This window comes from Salvelinus fontinalis, chromosome 8 (assembly GCF_029448725.1).
Source record: "Salvelinus fontinalis isolate EN_2023a chromosome 8, ASM2944872v1, whole genome shotgun sequence".
Lineage (NCBI taxonomy): Eukaryota > Metazoa > Chordata > Actinopteri > Salmoniformes > Salmonidae > Salvelinus > Salvelinus fontinalis.
In genome coordinates this window covers 9,781,414-9,805,149 of record NC_074672.1, presented here as the reverse complement: position 1 = coordinate 9,805,149, position 23,736 = coordinate 9,781,414, and the positions used below count along the sequence as shown (strand labels likewise).

The following is a 23,736-nucleotide window of genomic DNA, read 5'->3' as shown; positions in this document are numbered from 1 at the left end:
CACTGGTTCGAGTCGGGTATACACTGGTTCGAGTCGGGTATACACTGGTTCGAGTCGGTTATGATGACAGGGGCAGTGGAGGAAGCTTTAATGTTAGCAGCACACTGACATCCATTTCACTTGAAACAGAAAATGTAAAGTGATAAACTCAGCCTCGTTCTCATTGTTATTCTTGAGTTTGTGGCTGAAAGTGGCAACGGATGTCAATCAATTCTAAAGTGATCTGTGTCTTCCTGTGTCGAACCCCCTCACCCCACATACACGTGTACCACAGCGGAGCGTGAAGAACACAGCGAAAACACATGCTCATATAACGTACACACAACCTCTTGCTCTCTATAAATGTCTCTCAACATGTCTGTAAATGACCCCTCTGTGTCTCTCAACATGTCTGTAAATGACCCCTCTGTGATCGACAGGTCTAATTACGGTTGAATGGACGGATCGGACTGGTGGCTGGTCACATGCAGCTCAGGGAGGAAGCAACATCTTTATCTCCCACTTCCTCTTTCCACAGGCACACTATCAGTTCCCCTCGGCCTGAACTAGGAACACTACAACATGAGACACTCCCACTGTCTTAACCAGAAAGACTGGTAAGAGAGGAGAGACAATACAACTCCGGCATCCATAAAGGTCCTGGCATCAATAGCGGTCTATGAATTTGAGAATGGTTACATTTTTCCAGCCAGATCGCTCTTACCACCAAACCAAGTGGAGGGGCTGCTGTTGGGCTGAAAAACAAACTCAGAATGTAACCTGAGGTCCTGGTAATAGATCAGAAGGCAATAAAAATCTACATTGACTCAGTTCATCATTATAACTAATACCATCTCTCTTCCATTAGCTGAGTGGTGTGTAGAGTACAGTCAGAGGGAGTGGGACATTCCCGCTGAGACGTCTCTATCATCTATTATCTCCGTTCCAAAAACACTCCCGTCTCATACCTGCCGTAATCCACAACTCCCTCTATAATCTCAGATTATTTTATGCAAAATCTGACAAGGGGGATAACTAGGGCTGACTACTGTCACTTTATCATAATCATGTCTCTCCGCCCTTGGCCAGTCTGTCCGTGCCTGTAGATGAACTTGTATAACCTCACCTTTAACTGGTTTGTTATAGATTAGCTTCAATATGCTTATAGATCAAGATGGAGCCTTGGCCTCTACTGTCGCGAAACCATTTGGATCATTCCCTGGATGGTTGTGGTGGAGTGAATATTTTCCGATTTGAGGTTATCTTGAGCTTAACTAAACAGAAAGGATGGAGTGTTGAAATGAGTTGTTCTAATTTAAGTAGCCTTCAGCCCTGGCCTGTATCACTTCACATTAATACTACAACATGATACTTCACTTTCACTGGTGGTGTCACACAGAGCTATGTTGAAACACTTGTCTGCCATGCAGTCAGGCAGCACTCCCTACATAACGGCCCTTTGTCTTTCTAAAGAGAGAGAGGAGGGTGTCAGAGCTTGAGTTTAGCTTCCCTGTATATTAGCTCAACTAAAACCTCTATTGTTTTTGTGATTAAAACATGGATGTCTCATGGTATGGTGGGGTATGCAAAATTGGTCAATTTATGCACCTCTATCTCCTGATTGTTTTGGCATTCAGGTCCAAAAAGTTACTTCCCGAACACTCCTACCATGGGCAAGGTTTTGTTCAAATCAAAAGGGGTGCAGTCAGAAACGGACTGAAATCATATGAAACATCCCCTTAGTAAGCAGGTTCAGTAGTCCAGACAGCAGGGCCATGAACCATCCTGTAGGCTACTGATGAGTGGGTGGGAACGAGGCAGACAGCTAACCTCTCCCTGGTAGGTACTAAGTCACACTAGGTCGGACACTACACCACAGGGATCTCACATGACCATGAAGCTAGCCTCGACTCCAGCCGTTCTAGGAATATGGTGGAATGTCTGGATGTGCAAGAATACTGTAGACTAGAGAGCTAGCATCAATGTAGGCTAAGGTCCCAACCGTAAATCACCATTATTAACCTAGCCAGTATGCTAACAGTCAGACAACTGTATAGCAGCAACAAAGTAGGTGTGTTTAGGTGCCTTCTAAACATTCACTGACTGACTCAGCAATTTACAAGAGCTGCAAATGTTGAACTCTTTCATTTTGAGGAATGAAGTAACAATAAACTGTGGATTATCCATAAGAAGGCTTATAGGCTAGTCGTGAGAATCTGAGCGAGAACGATGATAGACAGTTTTTGTGTGGAGAAAATGTGTTGGCCTGTATCAGACAGTGTGGGAAAGTGGGACGGGAGGGTAAAGTAAGACGGGAAACTCCTATTCAAATGGAGTTATGGATGTTGGGAAGAAAGGTGCAGGGGGGAATGGAGGATTGGTCTTGAGCTGGAGGATGAGTGGAATTTGCTGAAGTGGGAGCCTGGGAGGCTGCTGTGCTGCACTGCAGGGGTGGAGGATGGAGTGGGTAGTGGAGATTGGAGAAGAGGAGGGATTTCTCCCTGCCTATAGCTTGGCTAAATGTAGCCTGGAGTCTGGCACAGAACAGCCGTCTCCTCTCTCCCACGCCCCCACCATAGCTGGGGGTAGTAACTCCCCCTTGGGGTCTACTGTTCATAAACTGCAGCCTAATCTGGAGTGGACTCAGTAAAGATGAAATCTTGGTTCAGCGCCGCTGGCCACGATGACATATATACAAGCCTTGTTTAATTGGCTCTTATCCAGACGTGGAAGTATGATGATAGTTCACAGCGGTAAATGTATGTCTGAAGCTTTAGCCTACTCTCCCCTCCTGAACTCTACTATGTCACACTGACTCATTAAGGTCAACACACAGTCGAGCTGGTCAAGGAGGAGTGCTGTCTGAAACACTACAGTATGTTGTTGGCCGATATTAAAATATAAACAATGTAAAAGGCAAGAAGAGGTGCAAGATAGATATAGGCCTATATGTATTATTGATAATCACACATTCTCAAACCAAGCTTAGTTCACTGCTTGTATTTTTTATTTTTATTGTAATTTTTTATTTAACTAGGCAAGTCAGTTAAGAACAAATTCTTATTTACAATTACGACATACCCCGGCCAAACCATAACCCGTACGATGCTGGGCCAATTGTGCGCCGCCCTATGGGACTCCCAATCACAGCCGGTTGTGATACAGCCTGGAATCGAACCAGGGTCTGTAGTGACGCCTCTAGCACTGAGATGCAGTGCCTTAAACCTCTGCGCCACTCGGGAGGCAGGCTACATATTGGGCTAGGTAGGCTACATCTTGTAATCATATTAGCTAGTTCCCACACCAATAGAGTAGTATTGTTTTGAACTGGTAGAGGAAGTCTTGTTTTAAAGAAAGGATTATTCGGTCTGGATTCAGGCAGGGTTTAAACTAACTGCATTCTTTAGAGCTCGTTGCAGTGGGTCAAGACAGAGAAGGAGCATGCCAGGTCTCTTTGAGGAGGGACAGGGCAGGAGTAGCGAGAGGTGAACAGAGATACCATCCAGACCACCACAGTCATCAGTGTGTCATTGGAGTCTGTGTGGGAGAAGATACAGATGAACACACACAGAGATGAGTTTGTGTAAGAGATACCGCTAGTCCTGCTTCCTTACCTCCCGTTAGTCATCACAGTGACAGACGGATTACCTCATTAGGCCAACCCATTACCCCCTCAGTCGTCAATGACACCATTCACTGACACAGGCTACTGCATAACATAACCCACTACTACAGCAATAAGACGTCACTAGCTGACCATAACATGACATGTTTAAGCTCATATTCAGGAAGTGACTAAGAATGGACTAATTTTCACTAATGGATTGTAATGGTTATAATAACACACTTCCTCTAAGGCAGGTTTTCCCAAACTGGAGTACGCCCAATGCCGTCAGGGAAAAGCCAAAGAAAAATGTGATTCACGTAAAAAATAATCATTGTGAATTAAATTTTATTCACCCCACATTTTCAAACAGTACATTTATATTTTCCAACAGGGCTATACATTTGGGTGAGGTTTTTTCTCGCCTGAGTAGTCTCGTTTCACTGCCAAAAATCAAATTAAGCCATCTAGTGTTCAGCGAAATAACAACACAATGTCAAATACAGGTAGCCGAGACAAATAATTAACATCCGATCACATTAACCGTTACTCTCTCACGGGAAACCTTCAGTCATGCACAGACATTTAGAAACAAAACATGTCAATTTGAAAAATAAGCCATAGGAGTTTTTGGAGCGAGAATTTAGACGACTTTCGAGTAGTAAGACATGTATAAACTGCAACAGATACCATTAATAAGAAGGGTCTATAAGCGCCTTATATGGTGAGCTACCGAGTGGCTAGGACAGGCAAGCCCCAAACAAAAAGGCCAAACAAACTATATAGACAATGCCTTCATCAAACAACACTGTTTCACAACGCATCAGTGACAAGGCAGGAGATGTTTTGAAACAATTACTGGTTGGCATACAAGCCAGTGAATTATATGAGTTACATCTGGATGAGCCGACAGACGTGGCGGGCCTGGCACATGTCCATTGCGTTTATGGGGGGGGTCAATTAAGGAAGACATCCTTTTCTGCAAACTACTGGAAACCAGGACAACAGGAGAGGATATTTTTAAAGTACTGGGCAGCTTTCTGACATCAAATGGACTTTGGTGGTCAAGATGTGTTGGTATCTGTACTCATGGTGCAAAAGCCATGACAGGGAGACATAGAGGAGTGGTAACGCACGTGCAAGCATTTGCTCCCGACACCACTTGAGTACACTGCAGCATCCACTGAGAGGCTCTTGCTGCCAAGGGAATGCCTGACATCTTGAAAGATGTTTTGGACACTACAGTGAAAATGGTTAACTTTGTTAAAGCAAGGCCCCTGAACTCTCGTGTATTTTCTGCATTATGCAATGATATGGGCAGCGACCATGTAACGCTTTTACAATATACAGAAGTGCACTCGTTATCAAGAAGCAAAGTACGGTCACATTTTTTAAATAGAGAGACGAGCTTATAGTTGTCTTTACTGGCCATAATTTTCACTTGTCTGACTGCTTGCATGACGACGAGTTTCTCACACGACTGACCTACCTGGGTGATGTTTTTTCCTCGCCTGAATGATCTGAATCTAGGATTACAGGGACTCTCCGCAACTATATTCAATGTGCAGGACAAAATTGAGGCTATGATTAAGAAGTTGTAGCTCTTTTCTGTCTGCATTAACAAGGACAACACACAGGTCTTTCCATCATTGTATGATTTTTTGTGTGCAAATTAACTCTAGCGTGCGGGCAATGTCAAATGTGATATAGCGAAGCACCTGAGTGAGTTGTGCTTCGCTATGAGTGAGCTGGGTGCGCCATTACGCAGGTACTTTCCCGAAACGACACAAACAACTGGTTTCATTATCCCTTTCATGTCCTGCCTCCAGTCCACTTACCAATATCTGAACAAGAGAGCCTCAACAAAATTGCAATAAGCGGTTCTGTGAAAATGTTATTTAATCAGAAGCCACTGACAGATTTCTGGATAGGGCTGCGCTCAGAGTTTCTTGCCTTGCCATATCTCGCTATTAAGACAGTGATGCCCATTGCAACCACGTACCTATATGAGAGTGGATTCTCGGCCCTCACTAGCATGAAAACTAAATACAGGCACAGACTGTGTTTGGAAAATGATTTAAGACTGAGCCTCTCTCCAATACAACCCAACATTGCACAGTTATGTGCATCCTTTCAAGCACACCCTTCTCATTAACCTGTGGGGAGTTATTCACCATTTTTGATGAACAATACGGTTTTATATGTAAGATGGCTAAATAAAGAGCAACATTATTGATTATTATTATATTACTTTTTGTACCCTGGTACTATAAGAGCTCTTTGTCACTTCACATGAGCCGGGTTGTAACAAAAACTCACTCATTCTTATGTTTAATAAATGTATAGTATAGTGTGTGTGGCAGGCTTACAATGATGGCAAAAAACAACATTTGAGAGTGTGCTGTCCCTGGTGCTAGAGGGGGTACGTAGCTGGAGGTTGACTGTTTGAAGGGGTCCGGAACCACTGCTCTAAGGTATAGTTCAATGTTATTCAGTTGTTGTTACACAGTTGCTATAGGCTACAGTTGGTATAAGCCTATACAATGATAGCATCAAACCAATAAATGTCTAACAGACCTTGATGTAGAGCCTTACAGCCAACTGAACTTTTCCTGACTTTTTAAACCACACCCATTCAGTGTTTTCAAACCCTTTGTTCTGGCTTTTCTCTAGAGAGTTGAATTAAGGGGTCCACACACACACACACACACACACACACACACACACACACACACACACACACACACACACACACACACACACACACACATTATAAGGATCAGTGGGAGGGTTTCCTGAGGACTGTGAATTCTCACAAACAAAGTAATGGAAAATCAGTCTATAGGGATTTAGACAGACACAACTTTGTTGAAATCAACCACTGGATTCCTGAAAAGTATCCCCAAGGCAGGGACATAGCCTGAACTAGAAAGATATAAACAATTGTTGAAATGACCACCAACAACTAGATTCCCAAAGATTTCCCCTGGGGACATAGGCTACACATACCAGAGACAGTACTGATACTGTACAAAACTATGACCCCTATCAAATCAGCCCTAAATCCCATGACATATCCATGAAATTGAACAAACCCAGTAACAGACCATATGTCCACAGGGATTTAGAAAGATATCAAGCACCACGGGATTCCTTTACACATACCACACAGTCCAGTACCGTATCAAACTGTTGCCCACTATCAAAAATCATCTCTGGCTAAACTCATGAGCTCGTTTTATATTTAGAAAATGACCAACTGCTTAGAAAATGTTCAGTGCTCTCCACACCCAAACAATCCACAGTCTAACGACCACATCCAGAGAGCCTAGCCCACTGTTATAAAGAGAGACAGGGGGGGACGAGAGAGGGGGGGGGGGGGGGGGGGGGGGGGTGAAGAAAGAGGGAGGGAGAGATGAAGAGAGACTGAAGAGAGAGGACACTGGGAGAATGAGGACAAGATTAGAATGCTAAAATGTTACTGAGAGACTAAATATAGATTTATCCAAAGTCAAACAACTTGTTTGAAGTTGCTTCTCAGTTCATAATCATACACAGACAGACCGACAGAATCTGGTCTTTCTCATCAAATTGACATCATTAATCAAGTTCTTTATTTTTATCATAACACTCCAACTTGATCTCGTGAGTGTAGGTCAAATACCACAGATAATGAGTTGATAAGAGATGAGAGAGAGAGAGAGAGATAGATAATATGTCCCTGTAGCAATAAGTCAGTCAGTAGGCCAATGTCAGTAGGCCAATGTCGGTAGGCCATGTGTGTGTAACAGTGACTCACATATGGCAGTCAAGCCAAGCGGTTAGTTAGACTGACAGTGTGAAACAGTGTCAACAAACCATTCTGCTTTGGCTGTGCAAGCAGGGCACAGGAGAAGGAGAGAAAGAAAGAAAGAAAGAAAGAAAGGAATAAGGGAGAGAACGGACAAACACAAATATGCCTGCCTTACTGACTCCTACACGGAGCCTCTAAGGGGGCCCTACTTCAGCATAGCTTTTGTGAAGTGGTGTCAAAGAGTGGCTTGTTTTCCTCCTGCTCAGCCATGAAAGTGAATTTGTCTCGCCAGGTTTATTTGGTCCTATATTTAGTGAGAACAGCATTCTCCAACATCACCAACAGTCACATGGTTGCCATGGATAACATGGGGCTGGAGGGGAAGATTCCAGACTCCAAAACAAGAACATTATCGGTTAGCACATTCTGACAACAGGATCGTGTTCATCTGGCACCAATTGGAACAAAACAGACTGGATCAGGGAGGGACTAACTGGAGTTGTCCAATAAGAAGCACTGGTTTTCAGGGTCTGTTGCACGTTTCGTTAGTGTGTCATAATGAACACGACCCAGGCAAAGACACCAAGGCTGTAGAGCAGTGTTCCTGTCTCTAGGCCCTTATTCAGGCTTTTATTCTAGCCTAGCACTAAAACACCTGATTTAACTGATCATAGTCTGGATCAGTTCAATGTAAGTTAGTTGTGTAGGCTAAATAGTGGGTTGGAATAAAACCCTGCACACCCTGTAGCTCTCAAGGACCAAGCAGAATACTGCTCTAGTCTATGGAGACATTGTGACACTGATCCTCCTATCTCAGAGCTGTAAATCAGAGAAAGTGACAGTTGTATTTTGGTACCAACGCCCATCTTCTTTGCTGCTTCAGTGTGATGATAAGAGTTGTAACTTGTAACGACTGGGTGTGAGAGAGTGACTGGCATGTGGTGGTAGGTGTTAGCACATGTCTATGAGAATACGGTGGGCCTCTGACAAAGGCTGTCTGACTCCCAGGCAGTTTAGTAAAGCAGCTCTGTGCAACCCATCCTGTGCAACAGAGGTCCTTCAGCAGCACAACACCACCACGTATCCTCGATTTCAGGTTTGTCTGGTGACATGAACTACAAGTGCCTTGGCTTGTTGTTGTGACTTGAGAGTCATCTTGGAAACCCAGAACTAAAATCTTTCGGAATTGCATCAGATGCTCGATTAAGTTCTGTGGGCAGACGTGTCGGAAAAGATACTAGAACGAGGAGCTGATGCAGGACGGTAGCTCCACCCCGCCATCTCTCTGATGGGCCAAATGTTGCCTCCCCTTCCGAAAGATGCGATCACCTGCGAAATCGTGATTTGTCCAAATGACCAGTGCTGAAAAATAAAGGGCACCAGAGAAGAGAAAAAAAAGTGTCCTTGTTAGTCGTCACATCCAATTTCTGTTACGTGTGTCTGTCGTTGAGAAATGAACTTGAGAGTGAATCACCCGACTTCTCAAGGCCCCCTATAACCACCCGTCATAGCTCTATGAATCATAGCTTTAATGTGAAAGAGGTGCATCCCACTCACAGTAACACATAAACAGCCCTACGGTGACTGGAGCACTGAACAGGTTCTCTTGCTCTGCTATCCTGTGACTGACAGCGTCGCCCTGAAGGGGAGGACGCTGATCTTAATTGCATTGAGTAATGCCCCTAATGCTAACTTCATGCATGGTTTAACAGTGAGAATATATATAGATCATGTCCAGGGCTCTAAATGATCATTTTTCATTGGTAGCACTGGTGCTCCTAACATTCAAAAGTTAGGAGCACCACGTGAAATTTAGGAGCACCAGAAAATAAGACCTATTAAATTGATTGAGATACAGCCTATATTGGACCTGAATGAATTCGAGCTACTTTCAAAGCACATGTTGTGCCCTATAAACAAATATGTAACACTGTAAACACATGAGTTTATTATAAAAGCTAAAATGTTGATACAAAATACCTGTCATTGAATTTACAAGTCATTTTTGGAATATCAGGTTTGGACATTGTGTAAAAGCACTATATTCCTATTGAGATGCATTACATTGCAAATTGTACACCGTCTCTTTAAAAAAAAAACGTTAGATTTATGATGATCATTGATCTATCTCCCTTTTACTTTCTTCATGTGCCCCCAAATGTTTGCATATTACTGGTCAAGTTAACAGGTTGTTAGCGAGCTAGCCAATGAGGGAACATAACTGAACAGTGTAAACAAATGGTTAACGACTGAGATGCGAGTAGTTTTAGAACTGCCCACAACATGGTTTATGAATGTAAAATGTTGGCCCGGCCTTCTGCTATGGTGTCGGTAATATGGGTCAGAACTTTTGCCTTGGTTGGGCTAGAAGCAAGCCGTTTTCGCTGTAAGTAATGGTGCAACCACTTCTTTCTTTAGGGCACTCGGAAACAACGGTAAAAAACTGATCATGAATACAATTATTATATGGGAGAATTTTTGTTCATAGTCGCAGTGCTCCCAAAATAAAACCCCTGGTTGCACTTACCCCAAATTCCTATGTTCGCCTGTGTTGTACATTGCCCTCGTTACTCTTTGTTTGTATGGTCATTAGCGCAGTATACATAATCCCAATTTTAGCTTGAAGACGCCGGAAATTACAGAACCAAGTAGATTTTGCTGATTTATTGGAACACTGAACCATATTGCGCGGCGTCGTTTAAAAAAACCTCACTGGATGATGCTAAAACAACGAGGTCATATTTGAATTCAGCTAATCTTCATATGCGCGTTATAATACAAGTTAGTGACGATATTAGGATGCGAGCACTGTTCTACAGGGTCGTAAAAAAACATTTCTTATGGGATTCATTCAGGTAATACTCAACCCTCTACCTTCCTACCCTCTCTCCTCCTACCCTCTGTCCTTTCATACCAACTGAACACGACACAGGTCGTTGCCACATACGCCTCAACTCTTAACTGTGGAGTAGGATGACACACACACACACACACACACACACACACACACACACACACACACACACACACCTCCTGGGACAGAGGCCGGGTGGTGACAGCCTTGTCTCCTGGTGTTTAATGAGAGCATGTGAATTATTCATTCAGCCCTGAAGGAGTGAAGGGAACACAGCCCTTGGTCCATCCTAAAGGAGAACCATGGAATGGGAGACATTAACTATTCACAGCCCACAAGCTGTTTGGACTAAATCGTTATATAGCCTAGCCTAACAAATAATGAGTTAAGGAGATGCTGCCCTGCGCTCTATTCTCCATTAGACTTGGCACAAAACAGAAGTCACAGATGCAGCCTGAATACAACAACTGGCTGTCAATTTGATATAGGCTAGCCCATTTCAATATGGTATGAATTGGAAGAGAAAGCTTTACTCTATTGCCTATGTACTCACAACAAGTGCTTGGTCCAAAAAGCTCGACTGTGAAAGTAGACTGACAGCAAGTGCTTGTTCCAAACAAACATCTGGTACAAGAGTCAAGGCTCAGTGTATCATGGCCAGTGGAGTCTAAAGCCCCGAGAGAGAGGAGAGGGATGATTGGCTGAGACTCGAGCTAGGCGTACTTGCGTGGCTCAGCTTTAAAGCCCATGTTCCCGCTCCTGGCCAGACTCAAACTCTCCCTTCTCCACCATACGTGCAACACAACACAAAGGCTCATCAGCTGTTCTAAAACAAGCGGAAGGAAGTGTCTGGCAGTCACAAGCTTGTCATCTCTCTCACCTGAATCCCTCTTGGCCCTGGCAGGCGTGCACACGGAACAGCATGCTGCTTCACTGTAGGCTCAATCCCATCCACGTCGTCCACAGTTCAGTTCAGACAACTTAGTATTTCTTAGGAAAACAGCAGCTACTCTTCCCGGGGGCCACGTAAAACATGACATTAATAGGTAAGCACAGCACAAGGGCCGAACTACATACATTTAAAATGAGAAATGCATGCTTTCATACATTTACGCATTGGCATTCCATGCATCGTGTACTCATAACGGCAACACTGTAGTCATTCATTTTCCCATATATTGCGATCCTTTGCTCTACTGCTACAATTGCTTTGTCTAAGCAGGTCCTGATATCCTAATCTAACAGCACCGGTTGTTCTGTAAACAGCAGTGAGAATCTCAGAAGGGCAGGAACCATCTGTGTCTTTGGTTCAATATCATGTGGCTCAGATGCAAGTGCAACACAAAAGAACGCAATAATATTGAGGGGGAGGCGGGGGTTCACCGAAGGCGTTAACTGCTGCTCAGTTCCCCTGGCATGAACAGAGGTACATATCATATGGAGTTGCACCTCATTTTCACCCCTACCATGTTCCCCTGGTGTGAATGCGGCAACAACGAGTAGAAAGGGGAAGTTAAAGGCCCTTTGCAGTCAAACGGGATCTTCCTGTGTTTTATATATATTTCCACACTACGAGGTTGGAATAATACTGTGAAGTGGTGAAAATGGTTTCTGGTCAAACAGATGGAAAAGATGGTGTTAGAAAACAACTACCAGAAAAAGGTCAGAAAAGGGTACCTTTTCCACATTTTGTTGTGTTACAAAGTGAATTCAAATTGATTTAATCTACACAAAATACTCTGTAATCTCAGAGTGGAAGAAAAATTGTAACAAATAAAAATGAATATATATCTTGATTAGATCAGTGCTAGAGACGTAACTACAGACACCCTGGTTTGATTCCAGGCTGTATCACAACTGGCCGGGATTGGGACTCCCATAGGGCGGCGCACAATTGGCCCAGCGTCGTCCGGGTGTGGCCGTCATTCTGAATAAGAACTTGTTATTAACTGACTTGACTAGATAAATAAAGGTTAAATAAATAAATAATAATATAAGGATTCAACCCCCTGAGTCAATACATGTTAGAATCACCTCTTTCTCGGCAAGTCTCTAAGAGCTTTCCACACCTGGATTGTCCAACATTTGCCCATTATTCTTTTTTAAATTCTTCAAGCCCTGTAAAATTGGTTGTTGATCATTGCTAAACAACCATTTTCAGGGTTTCTCATACATTTTCAAGCAAATTTAAGTCACAACTAACTCGGCCAATCAGGAACATTCACTGTCTTCTTACTAAGCAACTCCAGTGTAAATTTGGCCTTGTGTTTTAGGTTATTGTCCCCCTGAAAGTTGAATTTAACTCCCAGTGTCTGGTGGAAAGCAGACAACCAGGTTTTCCTCTAGGATTTTGCCTGTGCTTAGCTCCATTCCGTTTCTTTTTTAATTCTGAAACACTCCCCAGTCCTTAACGATTACAAGCATACCCATAACATGAGGCAGCCACCACTATGCTTGACAATATGGAGAGTGATACTCATGTGTTGCATTTGCCCCAAACATAACACTTTGTATTCAGGACAAAAGGGTAATTGCTTTGCCACATTTTTGCAGTATTACTTTAGTACCTTGTTGCAAACAGGATGCATGTTTTTGAATATTTTTATTCTGTGCAGGCTTCCTTCTTTTCATTCTGTTGTTGGTCCATCAGTTCTCCTATCACAGCCATTCAACTCTGTAACTGTTTTAATGTCACCATTGGCCTCATGGTGAAATCTCTGAGCTGTTTCCTTCCTCTCCTGCAACTGAGTTAGGAAGGACGCCTGTATCTTTGTAGTGAATGGGAGTATTGATACACCATCCAAAGTGTAATGAATAACTTCACCATGCTCAAAGGTATATTCAATGTCTGCTTTTTTATTTATACCCATCTACTAATAGGTGCCCTTCTTTGCGAGGCATTGGAAAACCTCCCTGGTCTTTGTGGTCGAATCTGTGTTTGAAATTCACTGCTCGACTGAAGGACCCTACAGATAATTGTATACGTGAGAGTAGTGTAACAACTTTCATTGGTGGAAGGAGAGGAGGACCAAAATGCAGCGTGGTACGTATCCATATTATATTTTAATGAGAATGAATACAAAATACAAAACGAACAAGAGAATAAAAATGAAAACCGAAACAGTCCCGAATGGTGCAAACACTGAAACGGAAAACAACTACCCACAACCCATAGTGGGAAAACAGGCTACCTAAGTATGATTCTCAATCAGAGACAACGATCGACACCTGCCTCTGATTGAGAACCATACTAGGCAAAACACATAGAAATATAACGTATAGAACAAAACATAGAAAAACAACATAGAATGCCCACCCCGACTCACGCCCTGACCAAACTAAAATAAAGACGTAAAAAAGGAACTAAGGTCAGAACGTGACAGGTAGTCATTCAAAAATAATGTTAAACACTCCCGAGTTGGGTTCCCAAGTGGTGCAGCGGTCTAAGGCGGTGTTTAAAAAAAACTGAAATCAGTTTTATTCATGAGTTATTAAGTGATTAAAACGGGAAATTCCACTATCAAATCAATTGGCTATAATGGGAAATCATAGTAGTCACACAACAGTTGGGTTGACAAGTTTGGACAGCACAGTAGAGTATAGTACAGTACAGAAAAGTACACAGTAGAACACACTAGAGTTGAGTACACTATACTCTACTCTGCTGTCCAAACTTGTAAAACATAGACGTCTATGATTGGTTCAGATTTAGTCCGGTCAGGACAAACCTAATTTGGTCGTGTTTGGGAGCAGAGGTCATTAAAATAATAGCCAGTGTGAAGCATATCCAAATATGCAAGGTGGATGCTGCATATTTTGTGTACCTATTTAGGATACATCACCATGAAGTGAATGACATTCATTTCCATAATTATGCATTTCTGTGTAGTACAGATCAGGGACCCACAATGTAAATCCACTTGACTTACTGTATCACCAAAATACATTTTCAAGGTCAAGGTGCCATGTCATAGATGACACCCCATTGTCTCTGCAGACATCTTTGAATATCAAATCAGAGCACAGAGTTATTGGAAAAAGTGGACACACCCACAACCAGCAAATTACTAAAAGTTGTCCTTCTGCATAGAGTTGTCTGGTGTGTTAAACTTTGTAATCAATGGTTTTTGTTTGGCATACATTTTAAGGGAACATTCTGAGTCTCAGCACAATTCCGTTACTGTGGAATTTCCCTTTTTAGACCAATAAGAATGAGATCCAAACCTCTCTGCCAATAACAGCTAGTTCAGTTTTTCCCTCCCCACTCAGAACACTCCCAGAGAGTCCATCAAAATCCTTGCTTGAGAAATTGCTCTTTGCTAAGAAGCTATTTTTGTTTCTTTTTGACCACTTTAATTGAAAACAATTGTTACCCAGAAATGATTTGACATTGAGATAAAAATGGCTGCATTGGACCTTGAAGGTTCTGCCTTATTATTCCATCATCTCCTATCTACAGTGCTGTCACTAATGGGTGCAGTTGGTGGATGATAGCATCAGATATCACTGGAGTTCAAATAGGATTCAATTTATTTCAAATACTTTAAGCTTTGGGCAAGGTTTGTATGCACTTTTGGGACTATTCTGTTACCTTGCGCCAGGGCGAGCTCAAATCGAACACAGCTCAAAGCTTTTGAAAGAAAAGCAAATAGGCCTACTTACTTGAACCTATAGGTCTGCTGGCTGCCACTAATGGCTGGATAACAGTGTAGCACAGCACTGTGCTGCTGCGGATACCCTTATTTCTCAGATTTTAGATGCTGTTCCTCTGCTGTGCTGCCTGACCCACTGGATAAATGACTCAGATAGGGCACAAATGGCTGGCTGGCCTAGATAGGAAGCAACTGGCAATAATCTGGACTCCCAATCACACACTGGCCACAGTAGCAGGCAAAGTCAGTAAGTATGTAGGACAGGAGCTCATCATACTGTATACACGCCGATGCACACACCCACACACAGGCACTCATGCCACATTATGTTCCAGAAAACAATCAAGAGAGGAAAACATTTTTAAAACGGTTTCCTATCGAACAATATGAAAGCAGCAACCGGCAAAAAACAAATTCAAATATCAAAAAACACCCCGAATAATCTATCATTCATAAGTAAACTCAGTGAACCCTTGCTGACGAAAGCAAATACCTCTGAAAGCAGAAAATAGCCAAATGCTTCTGTAAACTTTAAGGACGGAAATTTCTCTATCAATGAGGAGAAACAGCAGTTAGTTACCGAGGACAGGTGAGTCACGTCTAGTCACTCCTGGCTGAACGCTAACACAACAACACGGGGGGCTTTGAACACACACAGTACACCATCCTCCGAACTATGTCCGACCCCTCCCCTCCCTTTGTATAAGAGCAGCTCATTTCTACTGCAGCACGCAAAATTGCATCCCAAATGGCACCCTATTCCCTTTATAGTGCACTACCCAGGTCAAAAGTAGTGCACTATAAAGGGAATAGGGTGTCAATTGGGACACAGATTATAGAGTTTAGTTGAATGGCCTACTAAATGCCACCATGGCCGTGACCAGCTGAATGAGGCGCATTGTGTCCTCACTGGTCACTGGGGGCTTTGCTCACACACACACACACACACACACACACACACACACACACACACACACACACACACACAGAGAACTGGATTGTTATTTAAGAGGCCACTTGGCTTGCCTCTGTTCTCATCTAAGCAACCCAACAACAGGCATTTCCGCTCTGACTCGATTCTGTGGTGGTGTTTGTTATGAGCAGGGCAGGCAGGGGACAAAATATGGTTGCGTATGTCACTCTTTTTCAGACGCTTGTCCCTTGAAGCACGCTCCAGCATAGATTAGCTACTGTCACAGGAGTGGTGTGTGTCACACAGGCTAGCCTACTGAATCTGGGCTAGGGTGGTTATTCAAGGGGCTGCATCTAAAAAGAGTCTGGATGGAATGATTCAAGTGAAACATGCTAATGACATCTAGTCTTTACTTTCCACTTTATTACCATGTTATCACTCCTTTATTACATGATCTGAAGGGCTATCTTTCCTAATGATCAATCACAATCCATAAATCAGTTGGTTAGGTGATGGAGCGAGCAAGCTTCTCCAGCTGAATGCATTCAGCCCAGGGATGTTTTCAGTGACGCGTAACGGTCGGATTGAACGTTGCAGACACGCTTCCAACCCTCTACCTGACCGACATTCATATCTGTTGTACTACTCAATGGCTTATATTTATATGTAAACATTCTGAAACGTTGCACCCTCCTGAACAGACCCCAGGGGCACGTTGAGCAGGGCACAACATTGTGTAACGTGCAGATAGAATGTTACGTAGAACAAACTTGTTTCTCTGACGTGTAGAATAAGGCATCATGCCAACTATATTCATGACATTTCTATTGGTAACGTTCCACAACACCTGACTTCTGAACGTTTCCTGGGTGTCAGGGAGGAGGAGACCAGGGCTGCGTTCAGTTCGGTTCAACGTTTCCTATGTCGCGTGGCAGTTTGTACTGAATGACACATTACCCTAAAACGGTGCGAGCCATTCTTCCTCCCGTGTGGTGCGTGCGGTGTGGCCTGATCAATATGGGTGTGACCATTAGAAGTTGCAGCACACCACCATAATCAGGCCCTTCTTCAATCAACTGGTCGTTTAGTACAGTACCGATTCCGTTGAATTAAATGTTTAACACCATTCTGTCATACCCCGGGGTTGCAGCTGTTTGAGATGGGAGGGAGGGGGATGGGCATGTGCCACATGTGTGCACACACACACACACACACATCCCCACCCCGACAAACACACAGCTCAAGTTAATATTGAGTGTGCCTCAGCAAACAATGAAGCCTAAATGTCATTGGTGTCCAAAGGTTACCCTATCTGGTCAAGCCATGCAGAGGACCATATGATGTCACATCCTGTCATATGCTATGAGGTTGTCATACCAACATAATATAGACTGGCTACAGGTGCATTTATGATATGTGATGAGTATCAGTACTCATGTTTCATTTCAATGGCTGTTGTAGTTAGTCATCTCCAATTCTTCCAGTCACAAACCCACACATTGAGTCGCAGGTTGTGCAATGCAGAATTAACCAACTGAAAACCGAACATTACACTCCTAAATCCACTGACTTACTGGTTATTGACGCCAACCCTGAACTGATGGTCAAGAAGATCCATGATTGCTAAAGACAAAGGCTTTGGCTAAAACCAAGCTGTCATAGCCAGATGATTCTGACAAGTTTGGCTTTGACATTAAATCACAACCGAAATAGTATTAGTATTTATCTGCATAGTTATTTACAGATGAATCAATGGCTTTACATATAAAATAGCTATGAAATGAGTGAACCTAGATTGAACCTAGACAAGTGCGAGACAGTCACAGACTAGAGAGCCCATGACCACAGGGGTTGAGCCATTCTCTTTCTGCTGTCTGTCAATGCAATGCTAGCAGAAAAGGGTTGCTAGCTGGCCAGACATTGGCAGAACACGATTGTGTATGGCTATAATACACTCAAATGTTGCAATTTGCCTTGTATACTCAAAGAGACACATAATACATAGCGCTAATTTGATAGCCGCAACTGGTGTCTATCTATCTAACGTAACTACATGGGGTGAATTTGAATTCACTACTCTAGCTTGCTAGCCTCATCCCCTCGTCACCCTCCTTACCTTCCGATAGCTCCAATTCCAACTCTGCCAAATGGTCTCGAAGCTCTTTCGGTATACCAGAGAAATCCACGCCACGGTCTGCCATGACTTAAAACGAAGTGTGGTTTAAGTAAAACGAAGTGTGCTTTAAGTAAAACGAAATCTATTCTGGGTTAAAATACCAGCATCAAGACACAAAAAATGAATTTGAATAGAAGAGACAATCCATTCTCCGCCATAATGGGGAGAGCTCACCAATGGCAATGAGCAGTCACGTGATCTCTCACATACTGGCGGACAGGCTGCACCCAAAACAGGATATATAGATCGAGTCATACAGCTTGTGCTCCCTCTTGTGGTGCTCTAGAGATAGTACAACTGTGTACAATGGATTACTATATGCTAATTTGATAGTGAGTCCTAAATTAGCATTAAAGTAGAATTGTAAATGTACAGTTTAATTTAACTTCATTTGTATGACACCAGATGACCTGACATGTGGCATACCATGTCAAATAATTATCTGTGTGAATCATAGACTGTATAAGATTTACAAATCAAATCAAACTATATTTGTCACATGCTCCAAATACAAGTGTAGACCTTACCGTGAAATGCTTACTTACAAGTCCTTAACCAACAGTGCAGTTCAAGAAGAGTTAAGAAAATATTTACCAAATAAACTAAAAGTAAAAAAGAATAAAAAGTAACACAATAACATAACAATAACGGGGCTATATACAGGGGGTACCGGTACTGAGTCAGTCTGCGGGGGTACAGGTTAGTTGAGGTAATTTGTACATGTAGATAGGTGAAGTGACTATGCATAGATAAACAGCGAGTACGGGGGGGTTCAATGTAAATAGTCCGGTGGCCATTTGATTAGTTGTTCAGCAGTCTAATGGCTTGGTTGGTAGAAGCCTTTTGGTCCTAGACTTGGCGCTCTGGTACCGCTTGCCATACGGTAGCAGAGAAAACAGTCTATGTCTTGGGTGACTGGAGTCTCTGACAATTTTATGGGCTTTCCTCTGAAACCACCTATTATATACACTACCATTCAAAAGTTCGGGGTCACTTAGAAATGTTCTTGTTTTTGAAAGAAAAGCACATTTTTTGTCCATTAAAATAACATCAAATTGATCCGAAATACAGTGTAGACATTGTTAATGTTGTAAATGACTCTTGTAGCTGGAAACGGCAGATTTTTTATGTAAAATCTACATAAGCGTACAGAGGCCCATTATCAGCAACCATCACTCCTGTGTTCCAATGGCACGTTGTGTTAGCTAATCCAAGTTTATCATTTTAAAAGGCTAATTGATCATTAGAACACCCTTTTACAATTCTGTTAGCACAGTTGAACACTGTGGTCCTGATTAAAGAAGCAATAAAACTGTCCTTCTTTAGACTAGTTGAGTATCTGGAGCATCAGCATTTGTGGGTTCGAGTACAGGCTCAAAATGGCCCGAAACAAAGAACTTTCTTTCATCAGTATATTCTTGATCTGAGAAATGAAGGCTATTCCATGCGAGAAATTGCCAAGAAACTGAAGATCTCATACAACGCTGTGTACTACTCCCTTCACAGAACAGCGCAAACTGGCTCTAACCAGAATAGAAATAACATTTTAAGGTGGCCACGTTGTTGATTTACAGAGCCACCAAAAAATTAGTAAAAATGTACTACATTGAGGTTAATTTGGGAGGGCCAGAGTCAGGTGGTGGTGGAGGTTGAATGGCACAATGACGGACCACGCAAAGTTACCACCTTAGCCTGTTTTTGAGCCAGGAAAACCCCTGATATACACTCCCATTCAAAAGTTTGGATACACTTACTCATTCAAGGGTTTCTTTATTTTTACTATTTTCTACACTGTAGAATAATAGTGAAGACATCAAACTATGACATAACACATATGGAATCATGTAGTAACCAAAACCAACCAGCTACATGAGGTAGTCACCTGGAATGCATTTCAATTAACAGGTGTGCCTTGTTAAGTTAATTTGTGGAATTTCTTTCCATCTTAATGCGTTTGAGCCAATCAGTTGTTGTGACAAGGTAGGGTTGGTATACAGAAGATAGCCCTATTTGATAAAAGACCAAGTCCATAATATGGCAAGAACAGCTGAAATAAGCAAAGAGAAACGACAGTCCATCATTACTTTAAGACATGAAGGTCAGTCAAACCGGAACATTTCAAGAACTTGTGCAGTAGCAAAAACCATCAACTTTATAAGTTTTTCCCTCCCTCGACTTTTTTTCATTCAACTTTTTCACTCCGGACGCTCTAAGTAGTAGTTTCACTCTAAGTAGTAACATTAACATGATGCCTTCTAATTGCAGTCGCTGTACTCATAATATACAGGAGAACGATCGCCTTACGGCGAGGATAGCTGTGCTGCAAGCCCAGTTTCAGACGCAATCGTTAGGCAAGGGTAATTTCAGTGTAGGAAAGGATGAAACAGCGCCTGCGCCACCAGTAAGTACAGATAGTAATATAAATCCCCTCGCAGTCCCCGCAGCCGGACAACTTTCTCATGGCTTCTGGAGGGAAATGTTGTAGGAATGCTCAACCGATGTCGCTCATTCAGCCGATAGAAACGTTCAACCGGTTTTCCCCATTAAGCAGCGAGTCGGAGTCAGAGGCCGAGCCTTCTCTGGTCTCTACTCCTCCCGTTACGGGGTCTGAGCCTCCCACCATTAGCTCTGACAAATTGAAAACCCTAGTCATTGGCGACTACATTACCCTCAGTATTAGACTTAAAAATAATCCATTTCAATTCAATTCAATTGACTTTATTGACATGGTAGGTTCGTTATTACTTACATTGTCAAAGTATACATATCGAAAAATAAAAATCAAATATATATGTATATATATACAAAATATATATATATTTATATAAATAAATGGTGGGACCAACAGCAATAATAACAGTAGTAGTGGACATGGGATTACCATTAACAACAACTACAACAACAATATTAATCAGAACAACAATAAATTAAAGCAACAGTAGTAGACCAGTGTCAATATGACTTGAGAAGACATATGACCTGGTATGAAAGACAAAACAAAACTAAGCTAAATGGGAAATATTATCAATATTACTTTGCATTTTTCACTGGCTGTCCCTCAGGTTGTGGCAGGAACACACATATTTGGCTGCCAAAACTGCACATTTTGGCTTTTATTAATCATCCAGCGACCATACACTGTTTACCAGGGGGCAGGGCTACCGACGTTAAGGCTAATCTGAAGATGGTGCTGGCTAAAACTGGCGAGTGTAGAGCGTATAGGGGTATTGTTATCCACGTCGGCACCAACGATTGTTAGGTTGAAACAGTCAGAGTTCACCAAGCGCAACATAGCTTCAGCGTGTAAATCAGCTAGAAAGATGTCGGCATCGAGTAATTGTCTCCGGCCCCCTCCCAGTTACGGGGAGTGATGAGCTCTACAGCAGAGTCTCACAACTCAATCGCTGGTTGAAAACTGTTTTCTGTCCCTCCCAAAAGATAGAATTTTTAGATAATTGGTCCTCTTTCTGGGATTCACCCACGAACAGGACCAAGCCTGGCTTGTTGAGGACTGAAGGACTCCATCCTAGCTGGAGGGGTGCTCTCATTTTATCCACGAACATAGACAGGGCTCTACCTCCCCTAGCTCCACAATGAAATAGGGTGCAGGCCAGGCAGCAGGCTGTTAGCCAGCCTGCCAGCTTAGTGGAGTCTGCCACTAGCACAGTCAGTGTATTCAGCTCAGCTATCCCCATTGAGACTGTGTCTGTGCCTCGACCTAGGTTGGGCAAAACTTAACATGGCGGTGTTCGCTTTAGCAATCTCACTGGACTAAAGACCTCCATTCCTGCCATTATTGAAAGAGATTGTAGTACCTCACATCTCAAAATAGGGTTACTTAATGTTAGATCCTACACTTCCAAGGCAGTTATAGTCAATTAACTAATCACTGATCATAATCTTGATGTGATTGGCCTGACTGAAACATGGCTTAAGCCTGTGTCACGCCCTGGCCTTAGTTATGTTTGTTTTCTTTATTATTTTAGTTAGGTCAGGGTGTGACGTGGGGGATGTTTGTGTTTTGTATTGTCTAGGGTTTTTTGTATGTTTATGGGTGCTGTGGTTTAGTTGGTTAAAGTGTCTAGTCTAGGTGTATGTATGTCTATGGTTTCCTAGATTGGTTCTTAATTAGAGACAGCTGTTTATCGTTGTCTCTGATTGGGAACCATATTTAGGCAGCCATATTCATTAGGTAGTTCGTGGGTGATTGTCTATGTGTAAGTTGCCTGTGTCTGCACTTATTGTTTATATAGCTTCACGGTCGTTTGTTGTTTTGTATAGTTTGTCACTGTTCTTCATTTCGTCTTCGTTTATTAAATATGTGTTCATATCACGCTGCGCCTTGGTCCTCCTCTCTTTCACCATACGACGATCGTGACAGAATCACCCACCAAGATCGGACCAAGCAGCGTGATACAAGGCAGCAGCAGCGATCGCAGGACTATTGGAATTGGGAGGAAATTCTGGACGGCGGACGACCCTGGGCACAAGCTGGAGAATATCGCCGCCCTCGTGAAGAGCTGGAGGCAGCTAAAGCCGAGAGGCAGTGGTATGAGGAGGCAGCATGGAAGCGCGGCTGGACGCCAAAGAGGCAGTCCCAAAAATGTCTTGGGGGGGGGGGGGGATCTCGGGGAGTGTGGCAAAGTCAGGTAGGAAACCTGCACCAACTCCTCGTGCTTACCGTGGAGAGCGAGAGTACGGGCAGACACCGTGTTATGCGGAAGAGCTCACAGTGTCTCCTGTACGTGTACATAGCCCGGTGCGGTACATCCCAGCTCCTCATATCGGCCGGGCATCGAGCCAGGTGCCATGAAGCCGGCTCAACGCATCTGGTTTCCAGTGCGTCTCCTCGGGCCTCATGGCACCAGCCTTACGCATGGTGTCCCCGATTCGCCAGCACAGCCCAGTGCGGGCTATTCCACCTCGCCGCACTGGCCTGGCTACGGGGAGCATTCAACCAGGTAAGGTTGGGCAGGCTCGGTGCTCAAAAGCTCCAGTACGCCTTCACGGTCCGGTCTATCCGGTGCCACCTCCTCGCCCCAGCCCATTACCACCAGTGCCAACACCACGCACCAGGCTTCCAGTGCGTCTCCAGAGCCCTGTTCCTCCTCCACGCACTCACCCTGTGGTGCGTGTCTCCAGCCCGGTACCACCAGTTCCGGCACCAAGCCTCCTGTGCGTCTCCAGAGTCCTTGAGGCACACTTAACCAGCATGGCTACCACACCATTTTGCAGCGATATGCCATCCCATCTGGTTTGTGCTTAGTGGGATTATAATTTGTTTTTCCAACAGGACAATGACCCAAAACACACCTCCAGGCTGTGTAAGGGCTATTTGACCAATAAAGAGAGTGATGGAGTGCTGTATCAGATGACTTGGCCTCCACAATCACCTGACCCCAACCCAAATGAGATGGTTTGGGATGAGTTGGACCGCAGAGTGAAGGAAAAGCAGCCAACAAGTGCTCAGTATAAGTAAGAACTATTTCAAGACTGTTGGAAAATCATTCCTCATGAAGCTAATTGAGAGAATGCGTGGGGTGGCTACTTTGAAGAATCTAAAATATTTTGATTTGTTTAACACTTTTTTGGTTACTACATGATTCCATATGTGTTCATTCATAGTTGATGTCTTCACTATTATTCTACAATGTAGAAAATAGTCAAAATAAAGAAAAACCCTTGAATGAGTGTGTCCAAACTTTCGACTGGTACTGTGTGTCCCCATTTTTCACTTATCCCCGATGTTGACTATTGGCTCTATC

At 43.2% G+C, this 23,736-nt stretch overlaps 1 protein-coding gene across 2 annotated transcripts in view; it reads right to left on the bottom strand.

The window, feature by feature from the left end:
- dip2ba (disco-interacting protein 2 homolog Ba) overlaps nt 1-18,171 on the bottom strand; it is a 68,178-nt gene extending 50,007 nt beyond the window's left edge. For both annotated transcript variants that reach the window (XM_055930933.1, XM_055930935.1), the window contains exon 1: nt 17,912-18,171. In XM_055930933.1, the coding sequence (XP_055786908.1) occupies nt 17,912-17,996 (85 nt within the window). In that variant the 5' untranslated portion in view covers nt 17,997-18,171. The remainder of the gene's footprint in view (nt 1-17,911) is intronic.
- Nucleotides 18,172-23,736: the final 5,565 nt, after the last annotated feature.